This window comes from Leopardus geoffroyi, chromosome E2 (assembly GCF_018350155.1).
Source record: "Leopardus geoffroyi isolate Oge1 chromosome E2, O.geoffroyi_Oge1_pat1.0, whole genome shotgun sequence".
Taxonomy (NCBI): domain Eukaryota; kingdom Metazoa; phylum Chordata; class Mammalia; order Carnivora; family Felidae; genus Leopardus; species Leopardus geoffroyi.
Window position 1 is genome coordinate 14,286,783 of NC_059335.1, and position 18,933 is coordinate 14,305,715.

Genomic DNA, 18,933 nt, shown 5'->3' on the forward strand with positions numbered 1-18,933 from the left:
GACCCCGACCCCTCACTTCACATCACTGAGCCAGGCACAGGCTGTACAGACAAGTTATTTACTTCTTCTTATAACCTTGAGCCCTCTTTGCCCTGGAAAGGGGGGTGGGCCAGGGGGCCGGGCCCAGCATGCACCCCCATTTCTTCGGGGGCTGATCCCTCCCCCAGCTGGGCCGGGTCCTGGGGCCACAGCGTCAGGCTGGCAGGGGCGGAGGTAGAGGTGGGAGAGCAGGGGAGAGCCAGTGGAGCCACAATGGGACACACAGAAGCGGGGGCACGGGGACAGGGGCCGGGACCCGGGATATCTGGGTCCATGGGGGCCTCGCAGGCCTCGGCCTGTCTGTGGGACCGCGGCCTCACAGCAGGCGACAGGCATTGCCCACGCTGTCAGCTGAGGTGTCAAGGTCATGGCTGTAAGGGGAGTCCCAGTCCCTTAGGAAAACGGCCTCCAGCTGGCTCCTCAGGCCACCACGCCCATTCTGTGTCACCAGCAGCGAGGTGCCCGCCGTCTCCGTGAAGTAGCTGCCAGACCAGTTGGAGGTTCCTGCCGGGTGGGGTCAGAGAGTCAGAGCCCACGGCTGTGACCGGACTCCCTTTCCATCCCCCTGGCAGAGCTCAGGACACTCACCGATGTAGGTGGCGCGTTCGGTCACCATGTACTTATTGTGGTTGACGCGGGCGTATGGGATCCGGGTCTGGGCCTCATCCGCAGGGACCACAAAGAGTTTCTGAGGGCGAGGGGAGAACGGGAAGGAGCGTGAGATGCAGGGTGGGGTTGGGGACAAGCCAGGATCTGGGGTGGGGAGTGGAAGCAGGTTTGCAGGACTAGGGACTCAGCTGTTTCCCACAGAACTGTGAGAGCCGGAACGGGGCCCAGCAGGGAGGAACCAGCTGCCTTGTTTGCCATTCCTTCTATTTTTTTTTTTTTTTTTTTTTTCAACATTTATTTATTTTTGGGACAGAGAGAGACAGAGCATGAACGGGAGAGGGGCAGAGAGAGAGAGGGAGACACAGAATCGGAAACAGGCTCCAGGCTCCGAGCCATCAGCCCAGAGCCTGACGCGGGGCTCGAACTCACGGACCGCGAGATCGTGACCTGGCTGAAGTCGGACGCTTAACCGACTGCGCCACCCAGGCGCCCCTGCCATTCCTTCTAGAACAGCTCCTATTCGTCCTTTGGTCTCACCACAGATGTCCCCTTTTCCAAAAAGTCCTCCTTGACACCCCCTCACTGGGGCAGATGCCTCCTGGGAAGACCCCCCTATCCTGGCCATGATGCCTCCGTCCATGTCTCCTCCGTCTGGGCCCTGCCCTCCTCCCTGTGCCCTGTCCTCCTGGCTGGACCCACCGTCTCCCCGTCATGGCACAGCCCTGTCCATCTGGGTCGTCACTGTCAGGTGACAGGTGAGCTCCTTGAGGGCTGTCTTCAGGTCCGAGGGGTAGGTCCGGGGGGGCACTTACCACCTGGATGTCGGAATGGGTGTGGTTGTCACGCAGCGCGGCCAGGGAGTGCAGGAAGGCCCGCATGGATGGCTCAGAGTGTCCCCAGCAGCTGACCAGCAGGCGCACCTTGACGCCCCGCTCATAGGCAGCCCGCCGGAGCCCGTCGTCAATGGCGGGCCAGAACCTGGGGGATTCAGAGGACAGCTTTACCTACGGCCTCACCCTGAGGCCTGCTCCAGCTTCCGAGCGCCCTCAAATCCCAAGACCGCCCTATCTCTGGCTCCCAGTTCTGTTCCTGCCTCCTTAAATCCCACGTGCCCCCTCCCGTTTCTGGCTCCCACTCCTGCCCCCCAAGCTCCTCATCCTGTTTCCAGCCCATACTCCCTGCTCCCTAACTTGAGAAATCCTACACCGCGCAACCCCTGCCCCAGGCCTCAGGTCCGCTGCCCTGTCCCCAACCCCCCAGTACTGTCATCCTTTCCTCTGTCCCCCCCGCCCCACCCCGTCTTGAGTATCCAAATCTCCCATCCCTGTCTCCTCTGCCTCTCCCTGTGGTTTCCCTTTGCCTGGGTCCCCTGCCTGCTTTGTGGCCTCATCACTCTGTCTCCCACTGCCTCTTCCATTCATGGTGGTTGCCTGCCTCAAGCCCCGTCCATGCAGCAGTGGCACCTGCGTGGGTGGGAGAACTCCATGGTGGGCAGGTAGTTCATGACCGCAACGTAGATGAAACTCCGGGCGTTGTCCACCACATTGAGCAGGGCCTTCAGATCTGGGGTGCGGCCACTGGGACACAGTGGTGGGGGCGCACTCTGCAGGGAGGGGGCAGTCAAGACACGTGCCTTGCCAAGGGTGCCATCATAGTGGACCCCAGGCACAGACAAATTGTCCCAAGCCAGGTCCTGTGGATTGCACTGAATTCTCAGCCTCCGGGAAGGGTTGGGATAATTACCACGTCCATTTTATAGGTGAGGAAACTGAGGCTCAGAGAGGGTAAGTGATTTGCCTAAGGTCACACAGCTGACAAATGGAGCCAGGATTTGAACCTAGGCTGTCTGGTTCCAGAATTCATGCGAGGGGCACCTGGGTGGCTCAGTCGGTTAAGCATTGGACTCTTGATTTCAACTCTCACGGCTCATGAGTTCAAGCCCCACATAAGGCTCTGCACTGATAGCACAGCCTGCTTGGGATTCTCTCTCTCTCCCTCTCTCTTTGCCCCTCCCCTGCTTGTGCAAGCTCTCTCTCAAAAGAAATAAATAAACATTAAGAAAAAAGAGAGTTTATGCTCTAACACAGGGGTTTCTGACATAAGGGTCCTGGTCCAGCACAGACAACATCACCTGGAACTTGTTAGAATTGCAAATTCTTGGCTGGGGGGGGGGGGGGGGCGCCTGGTGGCTCAGTCAGCTGAGTGTCTGACTTTGCCTCAGGTCATGATCACACAGGTTCGCGGGTTTGATCCCTGTGTCCGGCTCTGTGCTGAGAGCCTGGAGCCTGCTTCACATTCGGCGTCTCTCTCTCTCTCTCTCTGCCCCTCGCCTGCTCATGCTCTGTCTGTCTGTCTCTCTCTCTCAAAAACAAATAAACATTAAAAAAATTAAAAGAAAAGAAAAAAGAATTGCAGATTCTTGGGCTTCACTGCACACGGCATACTGAGCCAGGGTGCTGGGACGGGGCCCAGGAGTCTGGGTTTTAACAGCCACCCTCCCCACCTGCCCCCCGCCCCAGCGCCATGCTTCTGATGTGTGCTCAGGTTTAAGGACCTCTAATCACTTTTGTCCCCGACTTGCTCATTGCTGACCTTGCCTATGTACCATACCACACCATGCCCTTTACCTATTTCCCTCCATCCTCGTGACAGATGAGCAAACTCAAGCTCTGAAGGGGAAGTGGTAACGGGGGAACGCTTAACCTTCCTGGTGAGGCCACCGGAGCAAAGGACCCCTGTAAATCATGGGTCCCTGCATCCGTGCCTTTGTGTGGCCCTCCACCAGGACTCTGGGCTTGGCCAGGTCACTTGCTCGGGGGACTAAAAGACACCCAGACTGGCCGCCCCAACTGGTGAAAGTCTCAGCAGCTGAAAACAGCAGTGCCTCGTCTACAGGGCTCAGCGTCTGCTGTCCAAGAGAACCTTCCACAGCGATCGAAACGTTCTATATGTATCTGCACCGTTCGGTGTGGTAGCGGTCTGCCGCATGTGCCTACCGAGCACTTGAAATGTGGCTAAGGCAACCAAGGAACTAAATTCTTGGCCATGTTTAATTTTAGCCGATTTAAATGCAAAAAGCCGCTCGCTATCTGGGACAGCACAGAGGCACCGGGGGCTTGCATGAACACAGCTGTACCTCCCTAGAGGTGGCAGGAGAGAAAACCGAGGCCTAGGGAGGTTGGGACACGGCCCCGGCCCCAGACCAGGCAGAGTGAGCCAGAGTGAGTGGCCAGGACGCCCCCTCCCCATCACTGGGCAGGGTTAGACACAGACTGTGACAGGGCCCCTCTTCCCAAAGACTCACTGCCAGGTAGGCCAGAGCAGGGGTTCCGTTGAGACAGATCTCCATCGGTGTCTCTTGATTGTAGCGCGTGTCATAGGGCCGGGGCCAGGTTGACGGGATGGAGCTGCCTGCCTGGCCCAGGTACCAGTAGGCCTCAAAGATCTTGGTCAGGTCCCGAGCCAGGCAGCTGCAGTTGTACATGACCACGCCTAGCTCCTTGACCTGTGGGAGGGCAGTGCTGAGCCTGGGGGTGGTAGCCTGGCACCCACGGATGGCATGAACACCCACAGCCCCCTCTTCCACCCCCCTCAGCCTTCCTTCCTGCCCCTTGCCTCTCAACCTCCCCATCTTTCTGCCCCTCCGTCCCCAGCCCCGCCGCCACCACCAGGACTAAAGTCCTAAGATGGGCGTGGATTTGACTCAAGCCTAAGAACTCGCCAAGTTCTGGCAAAAATCCTTTGGTTATTCTGAAGTGCCAGGTTTCCCAAACGTTTGCCCATGCTTTTGTTTCTACCCTCCACAGAACCAGCTCCTACTCATTCTTAGGGCTCGGCTGACAGCCTCCTCCTCCAGGAACCCTCTCTTGACTGCCCAGACTGTGTCGGGCATTCCTCTGGGCTTTCACGGTCCCTTGGACTTCCCTCATTTCTCTCTCTAGTGACGCTGGACTGGGAAGACAGCCACCAGGGATGTCTCAGCCACGGCTGTATCTTCAGCATCTCCCCCAGAGCTGGTGCTGTTAGGGGCTTGGGAGTTATTTGCTGAGGAAATAAAGGATCATTGCCTAAGCCGTACCTTCTTTCCCGTCTCGCGCTAACTCTTACAGATCTTTCAGCTATCAAAGTAGCTGTCACCTCCTTTGGAAGACTTTCGCTGATACTCCAGACTGGGTCCCCCATCCTGGCCCTGGCCCTCTGGGCTGCCGCACTGCCTGGTGTCCAGCCTGCCTCTGCACTGGACTGACAGTTCCCAGAGGTCCATCGCTTACCACCACGTCCCCAGTATCTCCCGGGACAGGCCTGGGCTTAGAGCAGGCACTCAGGGAATGAATAATGAAGGGCAAATCAGTGGACAGGGCCTTGAATGCAGAAGGGCTGGCAGCTGTCATCGGGGATCAGAGGAAACCCCAGGCTTCTGTGGGCGGGGGGGACGGCAGTGAGGGCTGGGCTGGATTTGGGGATGTTTAGGGAGGCCTGGTAGGAGGTAGGAAGGAAGCCATTGCAGAGACTGGACACAGAAGATGCTGGGATGGAAGAGGGGTGTGGTTGGAGGCTGGGCGCCCTGTGGGGGCGGGGAGGGGCCGGGAAGGGTGGGCGGGCAGGGTGCAGGCAGACCTGGGTCAGGGAGCGCCAGTCCATGTTGGCGCTGCCGATGTAGAAGTGGGTCTGGTCCACCACCCAGAACTTGGTGTGCAGGACACCATGGGTCAGCTTCTGCATATCCACCATGCGGACCTGGGCACCTGGGACAGACAGGGTGTCGGGAGCCAGCTCGGACGGCCCCCGGCCCGGCACCCCCCACGGCTGCCCCTTGGCTCACCACTTTGCAGCAGGGTCTGTAGGTCGGCCTGCGGCTGGGGCCCGTTGGGCTTGCTCACAGCGATGCGGACCTTCACGCCTTGAGGTGCCAGGGCCTGTAGCTGCCGGAGGACCTCCTCACCCTGTAGGGAGGGGAGAGCCTCTGAGAGGCTGGGCCTGCCAGCTCTCCCACCCCATGAGGCACCCCCCAGAAAAGGCCGTCTTGATTTTGCATTTCCATTTGTGATCAGGACTGAACAGGCTTTCCATTAGCTGGGACACGGAGAGATGGCTTTACAGGCTAAGCTATGAAAACCTTTCATCTGGTTAATTACTGGTGCTCTGGGCCACACCAGGGCCTCCCTGCCAGTCCTGTCCTTCCAGGGACTTCCCCAAGATCTTGCCTTGGAAGCATCAAAGCTTGGCACCACAGGGGCCTCCATGCACCCTCTCAGATGTTGGGGGCAAGGCACGGGCTGGGGATCCAGGAAGGTATAGGGTGAGGCCCGATGGTGCCAATAACTGTAAGAACGACAGCCAAGGATTCCTACTGTGAGCCGGGCCCCACCCTAAGCCCCTTCACATCTGAACTCACAGACTCCTCACTGCTCTCACTGATGAGGCAGGTCTGAGTAAAATCCCGGAGGTGTGGAGGAGAAAGCTGGCATCGGAGAACTCAGTGGTGAAGTGGGATCTGAACCCAGGTCACCTGCCTCCTATGTCTGTGCTTTGTGCTTTGAACCACTCCAGGGGGAGCTGGCAGGGAGGGAGCACTCCAATCATTTTTAACTTCTGTGATTATGTTTTCAGGCAGTGCTTGAGGAGCCCCGCAATTTTAATAAATGTTAAGCCCGCTTCTGACAAAAAGAGGCAGCAGGGGGAGGAAAACAAGAAGGGACCAAGTCAGTGTGTCTTTCAAGGAAGGGGTTACCCGCCTAGGCTGGTCCTTTTCACATCTTGAGGTTTTATGTTTTTTAAGTGTGTCTCTAGACCTTGACAAGGATATAAAGCAAACGCTGATGGGGGGCCGATGGTTGTCAGAGACCGTGCTGGAATCTGCATGGATTTATTCTCGTAAGCGGCAAGTGCTAGCTATTGGCCCCATTCTATAGATGTGGAAGCTGAGGCCTGAGAGCGGCGGTGACCTGCCCAAGGTCACGTGGCTGGGAGGCGGCAGGCTGGCTTGAGGCTGGGCTGTTACCTACTCTTCCATTTCATTGTGTGACAGGGTCTGGGCGAGCAACTGCTGTCAGCCTAATCCCTGGTAACCAGACCCACACCCTGACCTTCAGAGGCCTCCAGATGACCGTGACAAACGCCCCCAGTCCAGAGCGCCATGTGAAGACAGTTGCTTTCAATCACCTGTGTTCAACCCACTGTGTGAGACGTGCCCATCTGTCTCCTGGGCTGCAGGGGAACCCCCTTCACTCCCCCCCACCTCCCCCCAATGGCTCCCACCGCCCCTGCTGCCAGCCAGGGCCCATGTTGCCAGGTACCTGCTGGGCAGAGGGCTCCTGAGTGTGGGTGTCATTGTTGGTGAGAGTCCAGTAGAAAGAGGCGATGTCCAGACTGCTGTGGGCACCAGCGAGCAGGCCCAGCCAGGCCTGGCTGGTGGACGGGTTGCTCGTGGAGGCATTGGGGAAGTCCAGGCCCTCTGGAATGCTCTCCACCAGCACTGCTCTGGGGGGTGGGGGGTGGTATCAGCTACAGGGGGCCAGAGACAACCGGCTGGAACATGAGTGCTCCCCTGTCCGTCCACGGAGGATATTTGTGTGTGCCTGTACTCACGATTCTGTGCGTCTGTCCATTTGTTCGTCTAGACGAGTGGAAGGCAGGCTGCGCGTGCGGCTATTTGTGCGTGTGTGTGTCTGTCCACACATGTGTCGGAAGATGCCGTGTGTGTGTCTGTGTGTGTGCTGGTTTGCTCACAGACACGGACAGAAAATGATGCTGTGGCTGTCATGGGAACAGTGTTGGGGGGAGGGGTTGGGGATGGAGGGAAGGCCCTGTGACGGTGCATTTGGGAGTCTGCGATCAGATCACCTCCCCCTGTCCCAGGCACCGGCTGTGGCTCAGGGCAGTCCCTGCTCAATGTGTAAGCGTCTGGGTCCTGGCAGGGCTCTTTCCCCCCACTGCCAGAGACCCCTCCCCCGCCTCAACTTACTCGCAGGGGTCATAGCAGGGGGCTGGGCGCTGGTTGGGCCCGAAGAGATGCAAGTCGCCGTATTCCCATAGAAACAGCTGAGTCATCAGGGCTCCGAAGCCCACGACCGCCAGGATGAGGACCAGCAGGACCCAACGAGCTTTCTGTGGGGAAGAGGAGGCCATCAGCCAGCCCAAGGCGACCAGCCCAGCCCACACCTGAGACAGGGTGAGGGTGGTGGCGGGCTCCTACCTTCTCTGCAGCCTTCCAAGCCTCAATCTCATTCATGGGCAGCTCATTGGCGGGCTCCTCAGCAGGCACCTTTAGCTGGGGGATGGGTATGGTAGGGGGGTGACAGGGCAGCTTGGCAGGGTCTCTGCCCTCCACTGCACCCAGCCCCACCCCACGGGGCCCCAGATCCACCTACCTCCTGGTACATCAGTTTAGGCTTCATCTTGCCAGGCAGCCAGGGGATATGTGGAGCCCAGGCGGGGCAAGTGGGTGTGTCAGGGTCTCCAAACTGTGGGGAACAAAAGCTGGCACTGTGGTAGGGTTTCCGGGCTTTGGGGGAACATCACGGAAAGCAGAGTAGTGAGTGTCGGGCTCACGGGATCCATTGGGTCTCCTTGTCTGTAAGCACGGGATCACTGGCATGGGGCCCGCCACCCCAAAAGGAGGAAGCTGACCGCTGGTCAGCAGGGTTTTCGAAATCCCTCAAAGTCTAACGCCTTGCTTTCTTCCCATCATTCCATGGTGCCTACACTGTCCCCCTTAGCGCCCACCCTGTCCCCTCCCTCTTAGCGCCCATCCTGCTCCTCATTATTACGCTCCCTAGTAGCATCTTCCCTTCTCTGAGCTGTAATATAGACATTCCCAAGAAGACCACTCCGGATGGGGTCAGTGAAGCCCCAAATCTTTGCCTGGCTTCTCGCAGCCCGAAGACCACCCAGGGAGCATTTTCCAGGTGGCTCCTCTGCCATCACCATTAGGTACCCACCAGACGGCTCAAGCCGGGAGCCCGGAACCATCGGGGCCTCACCGCCAGCCCCCAGCCCATCCCCCGAGCCATCCACCGCCACCTTACCCCGGAGGGGACTCGGTCTCACTCCGCAGGCGGCAGCTGCTACCTCCGCGGGGCCCCAGCTTCTGCCCCAACAGGCTAAGCAGGGGCGGGAGGAAGGAGGGGGCGGGGCCAGACGGGGCTCCGCCCACTGCAGCGGGGAGTCTGCGCAGTGCGCAGGCCGCCCCGGCTCACCGCAGGGAGAAGGGGGGCTCCTGTCCCCCAGATACGGTCCCGCCAACCTGGCCGGGGTGCGGAGAGTACATGGCTGGGGGATGGGCTTTGCCACCCATATCCCCCAGAGCCCCGGGGTGGGGTAGGGAGGGTACAGGTAAAGAGAAAAAGAAACCCCGCATCTTGTCTACAAACCTTGTGAATTTTTGTACCATGGCATGTATTACCTAGTCAAAAATAAATAAAATTGTTAAAAAAAAAAAAACAACCCGTATAAAATGTCAATTATACTCAAAAAATTTTAAAAGCCTTATAAAATAAAGCGGAGCGATCAAGGTTGAATAATACGATTTTCAGAGGTAGCGAATAAAATCAGAAGACACAACTCAAGCTATGGGGTTGGGAAGGGGGGGATGAGCGGGGTGGTGGAAGGAGACTGTGGGTTTTCTGTTGGAGTCTGTTTGGATAACTATTTAATTTCTTTAAAAAAAGCCAACTGATATTTTGATAGGGATTTTAAAATTTTTGTTTCGGAAATCCAGGCTCCGGCTGGAAGATTAAGCAAGATTTCCCATTTCCCATCTCCTTTTTCCCAAGCAGGATTTAAGACCACCGCTGACGAAAAGAATTGAAGAACCCCTCCCCGCCCACCTTTCCCAATACAACAGAGGCAGGACGCCCTCCCCTCCGTCCACGCAAGAAGTCAACAGATGAATGCAGAAAACGATGATCACTGAGAGATGCGACAACGTCAGAAGGGGTTGCCTCGAGTGGCATTTGGGGTGGGTGAGGATTGCTTTTTATTGTACGCCTATGTTCTTTTTAAAAATTGTGCAATATAAGCGACTTACAGAAAAGTAGAGGAAAAAAATCTCTGTGCAGATTAAGAAATAATTATAAAGCCAACACAGGTGTTGCGTCCCACGGCACGCATTACTGAGATTTTAACAAAGAAGGAAAGAAGAAAATTGCAAAAGAGAGCTAGGTTCCACCCCCCGCTCCCCCCCCCCCCCCCCCCCCCCCGCCCTTCCGCGTTACCGGAAGATCCAGCCTACACGTGAAAGGATAATTTGGAAACCCCTTCACCCACAACGTCAGATCCCAGATTGGCAAGGGCTGAGCACAGCTAGATCCCCTCCTCTCATTGCAGGGAGATAAATGGGGATGGGCCAAATGGATCCAGCAAGAAATGGTAACAGACCAAGGTTATTTGGAACTTCAGAGGTCACCAGAAGCAGCAGAAAACAATCTTAGAGGTGGCTGACCGCAGGGTTGCCAAGTGGGCGAGGGGAGGCTTGGGGCAGGAAACATTTGCCTTTTATTTATTTGCAAAAGCCTTGGTGACAAAGGTTTTATTGAAGAACACGGGGTTGAGGGGTGCCTGGCTGGCTCAGCCAGTAGAGCCTGTGACTCTTAGTCTCGGGATTGTGGGTTTGAGCCCCACTTTGGATGTAGATAACTCTAAAACAACAACAACAAAATATGGGGTTGGAACCGCAAGCGATGTAAAATTAGGGAAAATAAAGTGAACAAAAACAAAACTGGGGGAGAGGTTGGGCACGGAGGTGCGAGGCATGGGATTGGGCACAATGAGGCCGAGAATTGGAATGGCCATTAATACACCAAAAATAGGTAGAAACTAGCATGCAGTTCATTCAGATTATTAGTGACATTTTGGCTTTCAACTTGTATGGTGATTACAGGTCTGAAACAAAGGGCTTACTTTTAATTTCTGCTATATTTTTATCAAAATACACCTAAGGAGCAACTGGGTGGCTCTGTTGGTTAAGTGGCCAATTCTCGATTGTGGCTCAGGTCATGATCTCATGGTTCATGAGTGCTGCATTCATGAGGTGGAGCCTGCTTGGGATTCTGTCTCCCTCTCTGCCTCAAAATAAATAAACTTAAAAAATACACTTAAGGTGTTTAAAAAAAAAAAAAAAAAAGCAACCAAAAAACTAGTAGGGTGCCCAGGTGGCTTGGTCGGTTGATTTAGAGTCTGATTCTTGATTTTGGTTCGTCATGATCTCAGGGTTGTGAGATAGAGTCCCAAGTTGGGCTCTGCTCCCTCTGCTTCTCCCCCGCTCACATTTGTGCTTGCTCGCTCTCAATAAATAAATAAATAAATAAATAAATAAATAAATAAAATGGAGAGGTAGGTTAGACTGTAAGGCAGTTAAATACTGTGGATTCCAGAGCCAGATGCCTGACTTGAATATGATCCTCAGTGCTCTTGTGACTGTTTGACCTTGAGAAGTGACAATGAATCTGTGCCTTAGTTTTCCCATCTGTAAGATGGGCATGGTGACAATAGTACCTACTTTTCATAAGGCTGTTCGTTAATTTTACACATACTTACTGAGTATCTATGTACCAGCTATTGTTTGAGGCACTGGAAATACCACTGTGAACAAAACAGACACCAGGGAAGACAGATAAAAAAATAAGTAAATTATGTTAGAAGGTAATACATGCCACAGAGAATCAGGGAAGTGGGACGGGGTTGGGGGGAGGAGTTGGGATTGTCAGGAAAAGCCTCACTAAGAAGGGGATACCTGGAAAAAACTTCAAGGAGGGGAGGGAAGGAGCTACATGGACTTCTTAGAGAGTGTGTCAAGCAGAGGGAATAGCCAGTGCAAAGGCCCAGAGGCAGGAGTGTGCTTGATGTGTACTGGGAAGAACAAGAAGGCCAGTGTGTCTGTAGTGGGGTGGGCTATGAGGAGGAGAGAACAGTCAGAGGGGTGACACGGCCAGATTGTGCAGGGCTGCGTGGACTGTGGTGAGAAGGTCGGGGCCATGGGTAGGCTCTGAGCAAAGAACAGACATGATCTGCCTAGGGTGTTGTAGTTGGTTGACTGCTGGCCTCAAAAAAGATATGTCCAATATGGCCATAATCTCCAGGACTTGTGAATGTGACCTTAGTTGGAAAAAGGGTCTTTGCAGAGGTCATTAAGGATGTTGAGATGACATCATCCTGGATTATATGGGTGGGCCCTAAATCCAATGACAAGTGTCTTTAAGAGACAGGAAGAGAAGAGACAGAGAAGACCACGTGACCAGGGATGCCGAGATTGCTGAGATATGCCCACAAACCCAGGTATGCCTGGAGTCACGAGAATCTCCCCTAGAGCCTCAAGGGGGGTGTTGGCCCCGTCAACACCTTGAGTTTGGATGTCTGGCCTCCAGAATGGTGAGAATACATTTTGGTTGTCTTAAGCCACTCAATTTGTGGTAACGTGTGATAGCAGCCACAGGAAACTCATTCATGTGTTTGCAGGCTCCCTCTGGCTGTGTGGGGAACAGACCTGTGTGTGTGTGTGTGTGTGGTACAGCCAGGGGTTTGGGCCCAAACAACTGCCACGGATAGTGCCCCAATAGCTGATCTGGGGAAGGTCAACTTGGGATAAGGCCAGAGAGAAATGAAATGAACAAACGAACGAATGAATACATACACTGCGTGTTGTGTGTTCTGAACATACACAATTTGAGAAGGGACTCCTTTGAACTAAAGGGATTAATACCTCTCAAGTGTATAGAATGGACACGTGAGACGTTCTCAATAAATGTGATTGTGTCAAGGCTCCTGACAAAAAAAAAAAAAGAAAAAAAAAAGAAAAAGAAAAAAGGCACCATTTTCCCCCTGCCACCCCCAAGACAAGATGCTTTTCATTATAGGGCTTTAGTGACCATTTAATTTTTTAAATACATAGGACTTGTGTGGAAATTAAATTATGAGGCTCAAGCTCGTAGCTGGGGTGCCCTTTCCTCCATATCACAGTCTCCAAAAAAAAAAAAGCTTTAGCTGGATTAAGTATCCAGCATCCCTATCCCGATCCCTGGGAGGAGGGGGGCGCAGGGCAGGGTGAGATCAAAGGTGGGAGCAGACAGCTAGACTGACAGAGCTAGGCTGGCAGGTGCTGGGCATTTTCCTCAGCTTGGCTCAGTTCCTGTGTTGCCAGTAACCCAGAACCCCTACGGGGTCCCTGGGCAATGCCCAGGTTGATCCTTATGCTCTGCTTCCTTGGTCATGGGATGTACCTCTGTCTGCAAGGGTGCCCCTCCCAGCCCAGAGGATATCCCTGGTCCCTTGGCTTGTGCCCTGCCTGCCTTGGGGTGTGACACTACAGCCCACAGAAAAGGAGGAAGCAAAACCCACTGGGTTTCGGAGACACGTGCTGGGTCACAGCTCCCTGAACACCCCTCCCTTGGGTGGGGGCAGGAGATTTGATCCCTCCTCCATACCAGTGTTTTACGTTGCAGAGTCTAGGGTTCAAATCCCACTTGTCACTCTTACTGAGCGACCTCAGGCATGGGGCTTTACCTCTCTGAGCCTTGCTGGCCCATCTATAGAATGGGGATTGTCTCATGGGGCACAACTCATGGGTGGCTCAGTTGGTTGAACGTCTGACTTCGGCTCAGGTCACGGTCTCATGGTTTGTGAGTCTGAGCTCTGCATTGGGCTCTGTGCTGTCAATGCAGAGTCTGCTTTGGATCCTCTGTCCCCTCTCTCTGCCCCTCCCCAGCTTGCACGCATGTGTGCATGCACTCTCTCTCAAAATAAATAAGTAAACTTAAAAAAAAAAAAAAAACACAAAAAAGGGTGGGGGATCATCTCATACTCATCTAGGGGGTGGAGGCTTGGTGAACTCTGAATGGTTTAAGGGGTGGGTCTCAGAGTCCTACCGCCCTGGGTTCAGAGCTTAGCCATGTATTCCTGGGAACCAAGGTTCCCTTCTCGGAGCTTTACTTTCCTCCTCAGACCAATGGGGAAACAAATATACCAACCTCACATTTGTCAATGAACCCATCCATGGGAGACAGGCAGCATAGCAAATCCCCCAAACAAGCTTCTTGGTGACATCTGTGTATCCCCTAGTACTCTGTACACACTTTTAGCACAGATAGACTTATGTGTCCCTTAAAAAGCTAAGTCTGTGCCCAGCACATCACAACCACTCAATAAATGTTTGTTGGCAACAGAAGAAATGGGGTAGAACGGAAACCTTTGAAAAAAGACGTTCACAGGGGTCTCTCTAGACCCAGTGACATTTTTTTATACACAATGATAACCAGCTTGTGCTCTAAGCCCAGAGCAGATGGGTGGGTGCAGATTACAGCCTTTCAGCCTGAGAGTAAAATTCAAGGTCAGTTTAAGTTTGATTCAAGCCACCTGAGAGGGCAAAGGAGGGTGCAGGGCCAGTTGGCTGCTGAAGCACCAGACTACACCACAGGAAACATTTACAAACCTATGGGCCTTCCATATGGTTCAAAACAGAAACGTTCTTGTGTTTGAAGGAGCTGATTTTCACTTGATTGTGCAGACCCCTTCGGACTGAACAATCGCCTGAGGTCAAGTCTACCGAAAACGGAACAGAGCACTGGTTTTGTAAACTTTGTTTTGTTTTGTTTTGAGCAGTAGAACCTTTATTTCAAAGGACCTTTAGAAGGTGCCCTTCCTAGGGAGAGAAGATGCTTGGTCTGAAAAACAAATGAGTAAACAACAACAAAATACATCATGATTGGTGAATATTTCTGAGTTGGAACTCAAAAATCTAAGCTGTCTCATCCCTGCTCAAAACCGTTCTGTGGCTCCCCACTGCCCTCAGGGCCAAGGGCAAACTTCTTACCATGTCCTCTAGGGCCCAAAGCTGTCTCCAGCTCTCACTTCATCCCTGAATTTCAGCTTTGGAAGCTCCCTCGTCTCCTAGATTTTTCTCTCCGGGGGTCCCCAAGCCCCTCACGCCCACCATGTCCTCAACTGTCCTTAGCATCCCTCCCAAACCTGCTGCTCTTCTGGGTCCCCATTTCAAGGACAGCTATCCTATTCATCCTATGGGTCTCAGCCTACGTGTCACTTCTTTCAGAAAGCACCCCACCCCCCCCACCGCCCTGACTCCCCTGGAGTCCTGGGCATCGTCCTGGACCCTCCACAGCTTGTCCACTTGGCATCCTGAAGGTCTCTCCCACACACACCCTTTTTCTCCCCTCCACAGCCTCGACCTGCCCTCTGGGATCGAGGGATCCCACTCCCACTGGGATCCCCACTCCCGCCACCTCCCTTGGTTCCCAATCTCTATCCAACCCTTTTAGTCCCCCTCCATCTGAATGGAAAATTGTTCCTTTCCCGCTCAAAAACCTATGCCCCCCACCACCCCTTGGTATCCTTAGGACAAAGTCTCAGCTCCTCACTGTGCTTCCCAGAGCCCTGAATGATCTCCCCTTAATAACCTCTTTGGTTTACTGTCTCATTTATGTCCCATCCATATTTAATATCTTTCAGTTCCCTGAACTGAAACCACACTTTTACCACCAAACACTCCCACAGCTGCTCCTCCTGCCCAGCACACCTTTCTCTCCTCTTCCTGTTGCTCATTCCTATCAGCTCATGTGCCACCTCCCCTAGGAAGTCCTCCCTGACTCCCGGGCTGGTCCAGAACCACCCCCCACTTTGGGCTCCAATAGTCCCTGGACTTCTCCATCCCACATGACCTTTCTGTTTCCCCAGCCCCAGCCCTGACCGCTCTGTGCTGTCACGGCCTGGTGATGGGTTTGTTTCTCCCACTGGACTATGAAACCCATGAGGGCAGCGCTGGGCCGTCTCAGTCACTGCAGTGTGCCCATTACCACCCAACACAGGGACAGTCGGTATCAGTTCATTCATCTAGTCATTCAACTAGTATTCAATGACTACTCACTGATAAGGCCTGTGTAGAAACTGGAAAGATAGCACAAAACAGAAAAAAACAAAATCCTAGTAAAGATGACATTCTTTTTGGGGAGTGAGACAATAGATAGACGCATGAAGCATATAGTAGGTGCCTTGGAGAAAAACAAGTAGGGGAGGGACATAATAGCCTCACAATTGAAAATGGTGGATGGGGGCGCCTGGCTTATTCGGTAGAGCATTCGACCCTTGATCTCAGGGTCATGAGTTCAAGCCCCGCGTTGGGCGGAGCACTTACTTAAAAGAAAAAAAAACCACTAAGTGTTAGGGGTGCCTGGGTGATTCAGTCGGTTAAGCGTCCAACTCTTGATTTCGGCTCACTGTTCGTGAGATCGAGCCCCACATTGGGCTGTGCGCTGGTGGCTTGGAGCCTGCTTGGGATTCTCTCTCTGCCCCTCCCCTGCTCATTCTCTCTCAAAATAAATAATTAAAAAAAAAAGAGAGAGAGAGAGAGACAGAAAGTGGTTGATGTCTCAGTTCAAAAATAACACCACCGCACATCTGGGGGCAAGGCACTGTTCTCCCCATTTCGGATGAGGCAGTAGGGTTCAGGGAAAACTCTGCTCGGGTTGTACAATGTCAAGTCTGTCGGTATGGAGTTCGAACCCGGGCCTCAGTTCTGTTCCAGGATACCACGATGTTGGAAACCGATTCATGAATGTAACATACAGGCAGAATGTCTTTTCCTTGCCACCCGGAGGGAGGGCAGGAAGTGGGGTGAGAGGGCAGGGCCCCTTGTTACTGAACCGAGCGCTGCTGGAAGCACTTTACGTATTCAGTTTCTCACCGAATTAGCCCTTTCCTCAGCCCCATGTGATGGAGGAGGAAACTAAAGACCCAGAGAGGTTAAGTCATTGGCGCAAAAGGACACAGCCAAGAAACAGTGGAGCCAGGATTTGACCCTGAGCTGCCTCGGGGCCCCAGGTGTAGACAGCCGCCTCTCCTGTTGTTCATCATCTGTAGATCCGTGGCTGTCCGCCACCCCTCCCCACCAACCCCAGCAGCACGTGAACCAAGAGGTGGCACTGGCTTCGCAGACACTCTAGCAACATCTCCTCTCCCTCCCAGTCTTTGAGGGGGACGTCGGAAGCTTTCTCCAAATATAAAGGATATGTGAGTGCAGCTTTAAGCAGACAGCTCTGGTGCTCCTTCTGGCCAGGCTGCTCTGGCCGATCCATCCTTGGTCGAAGTTCTGGAGCTGCTGCTGCTGCCGTTTCATGTCACATCGTGTCACATCAGATTGAGTCTCTCTTCTCCAAATCCTCCCATGGCTCCCGTCTCACTCAGAGTAAAGCCAAAGTCTTGTCCACGGCCCATGACATCCAGATGATCTGCCGCCTCACTCCTCTGGCTTCATCCCCACCCCTCTCCTCCCTCAGTGGCCTCTTTGCTATTCCTTAAGTATTCTACGTGTGTCCCCACCTCAGGCCCTTTGCATGTGCTGTTCTCTCTGCCTACAACGCTCTTCCCCGTAGAGCCTCGTCACTCTCTCCCCTCCTTCACGTCTTTGTTCAAATATACCATCTCAGGAGACCTTTCCTGACCACCTTATTTGAAACTATAACACTTACCATGCATTCCCATCCCTCTTCTTTTTTCTTCCCCCTTCTTCTAACGCATCATAGAATCCACTTACCTGTCTGCTTGTCTTTGACCCTTGCTAGAATAGAAACTTCATGGGTGCAGGGATCTCTTGTCTGTTTTGTTCACTGATGTGTCCCACCATGCCTAGCACAGTATTGGGCATGCAGAACATGCTTGATAAATATTTGTTGAATGAATACCTTGTGTTTTTATCGCCATATTGCAGATGCAGCAACTGAGGCACAGGGATGTTAAGCCACCTGCTCAAAGCCATGCAACTTTTTAAGTACTAAGTGCTAGAACAAAGACTGGAACCAGGGTTCCAGCCCCCAGGCACACATTGCTAACCACTGTCTCACACTGCCTCCCCAAGGCAAGTCGAGTGAATAAGATACTTACCTCTCTACCTAGGCATTCAGGGTTGCTGAGGTTGGAATGAGGTGTGCCAGGACCTGCCTCATCTCTCTGTACCCCCGATTCTAAAAGCCAAGGGAACCTGGGTCTAAGCTAGCTAGTCTCCCCCCCACCCCACACTACTCCTGGATTCCCACTACAGCGTCGGCTCAATGCTCTCGTTTTGGGGGTGGCAGATCACTCAATCCAACAAGGCAGAAATAGGGATTAAGTATTTACCCAAGCAAGGTTTGTGATGGCCGATGGGCCACCCCCTCAGGTGTGGTGACGTGGCAGAGATGAGAACATGGAGACTGTGACGTGGGGTGGCGTGGGTGGTTGCCATGGCAGAGGGTATCATGACACAGGGAGTGTACCGACACCATGGGAATGATGAGGGCACCCGAGGGGAGGGGGGGAGGTGACAATGAAGAGGTGATGAAGGGGACCGCATGAGGGTGAGGGTGACATGGTTAATAACATTATTAGTCCAAATCTCCCCATCAGGATGAGCATATCACAAGAATAAATTTGCAGAATCCTCATAATCGTCCTTGATGCAGGTGTCCTTGTGTGCGTTTTACAGATGAGGAAGCTGAGATTGCAAAGGTGTGATCAGGTGGTCAAGGTTACCCAGGGTTTAGCGGTGGAGCTGGGATTCTGGCACACGCCAGGATGGGACTCTAGCCCATACGGTGGTGAGTATGTGAGAGGTGACACGGAGAAATGACGGCAACACAGAGGCAAGAGAAACAACTGGAAGGCAGAGTGGCTCCTTATCGGGAAAACTAGAAGCATGAGGCATGAACGGTGACTGTTAGGAAGCAAAGGTGACATGGGAGGAATGGAGTGAAAATGACACAAGGGAAGGGTGACTGCGATTTAAGGAGATGGTGACAGGAGGCGTGTGAAGGTGACATGGGGGTATGATGACGACTTCAGTGAGGACTTCATGAAAGAAAAATAGCAACAAAAGAAGAGAGCAGCTGACGGAAAGCAATGGTGACTTAAAAGGGGGAAGACTGCAACGTAGGGTAGCAATAGGGACTTAGAACGAAAGCGAATTAAGGCGGCTAACAGCGACATAAGGAGGGTGACGCCGACAGAAGCGGGTGGTGACGATTTAACCGGGGCGCGACACAAGGGGAGGAATGGCTACATAAAGGGGCACTGGATGACAAAAGGGAAGAAATGAATTACGGCAGGAAGGACAACATGAAAAGGCTAACAGAGGCGCCGCGCCCCCAGATCGCACAGTACCTGCACTCCGCGTCTCCCACTCCGGGACCCAGCCCCGCACGCACCTTGCCGGCTGGAGCCCCGCCCGGCCACCCCCGCCTCGCACAGGCGCACTCCGGCAAGACTGCGGGCTAGCGGGGCCCAGGCATGTGCCTTTCTCATTGGCTG

At 53.7% G+C, this 18,933-nt stretch overlaps 1 protein-coding gene across 4 annotated transcripts; it reads right to left on the bottom strand.

The window, feature by feature from the left end:
• Positions 1–44: 44 nt before the first annotated feature.
• On the bottom strand, positions 45–18,917 carry PLD3 (phospholipase D family member 3). 4 transcript variants are annotated; one of them, XM_045442328.1, is made up of 13 exons: positions 18,787–18,862; positions 17,533–17,612; positions 8,019–8,111; positions 7,844–7,918; positions 7,613–7,755; positions 6,945–7,128; positions 5,471–5,591; positions 5,266–5,393; positions 3,953–4,153; positions 2,112–2,251; positions 1,461–1,626; positions 628–727; positions 45–543 (listed from the first exon to the last, which is right to left on the bottom strand). In XM_045442328.1, the coding sequence occupies exons 3-13, from the start codon at positions 8,043–8,045 to the stop codon at positions 356–358; spliced, it is 1,473 nt and encodes a 490-aa protein (XP_045298284.1). In that variant the 5' UTR covers positions 8,046–8,111; positions 17,533–17,612; positions 18,787–18,862; the 3' UTR covers positions 45–355. The 4 variants fall into 4 exon arrangements, with proteins under 4 accessions (XP_045298284.1, XP_045298285.1, XP_045298283.1 ...); XM_045442329.1 differs by lacking the exon at positions 17,533–17,612 and adding an exon at positions 9,021–9,052 and having other exon boundaries at positions 18,787–18,857; XM_045442327.1 differs by lacking the exon at positions 17,533–17,612 and having other exon boundaries at positions 18,787–18,917.
• Between the last annotated feature and the right edge of the window lie 16 nt (positions 18,918–18,933).

Excerpts from the sequence above, each read along its gene's own strand:
- PLD3 (XM_045442327.1), bottom strand. The coding sequence starts at position 8,045 with ATGAAGCCTAAACTGATGTACCAGGAG. Across the intron at positions 4,154-5,265 it reads ACTGGCGCTCCCTGACCCAG|GTCAAGGAGCTAGGCGTGGT; the intron begins GTCTGCCTGCAC and ends GCCCTCCCACAG. Across the intron at positions 2,252-3,952 it reads CTGCTCTGGCCTACCTGGCA|AGTGCGCCCCCACCACTGTG; the intron begins GTGAGTCTTTGG and ends CCCTCCCTGCAG.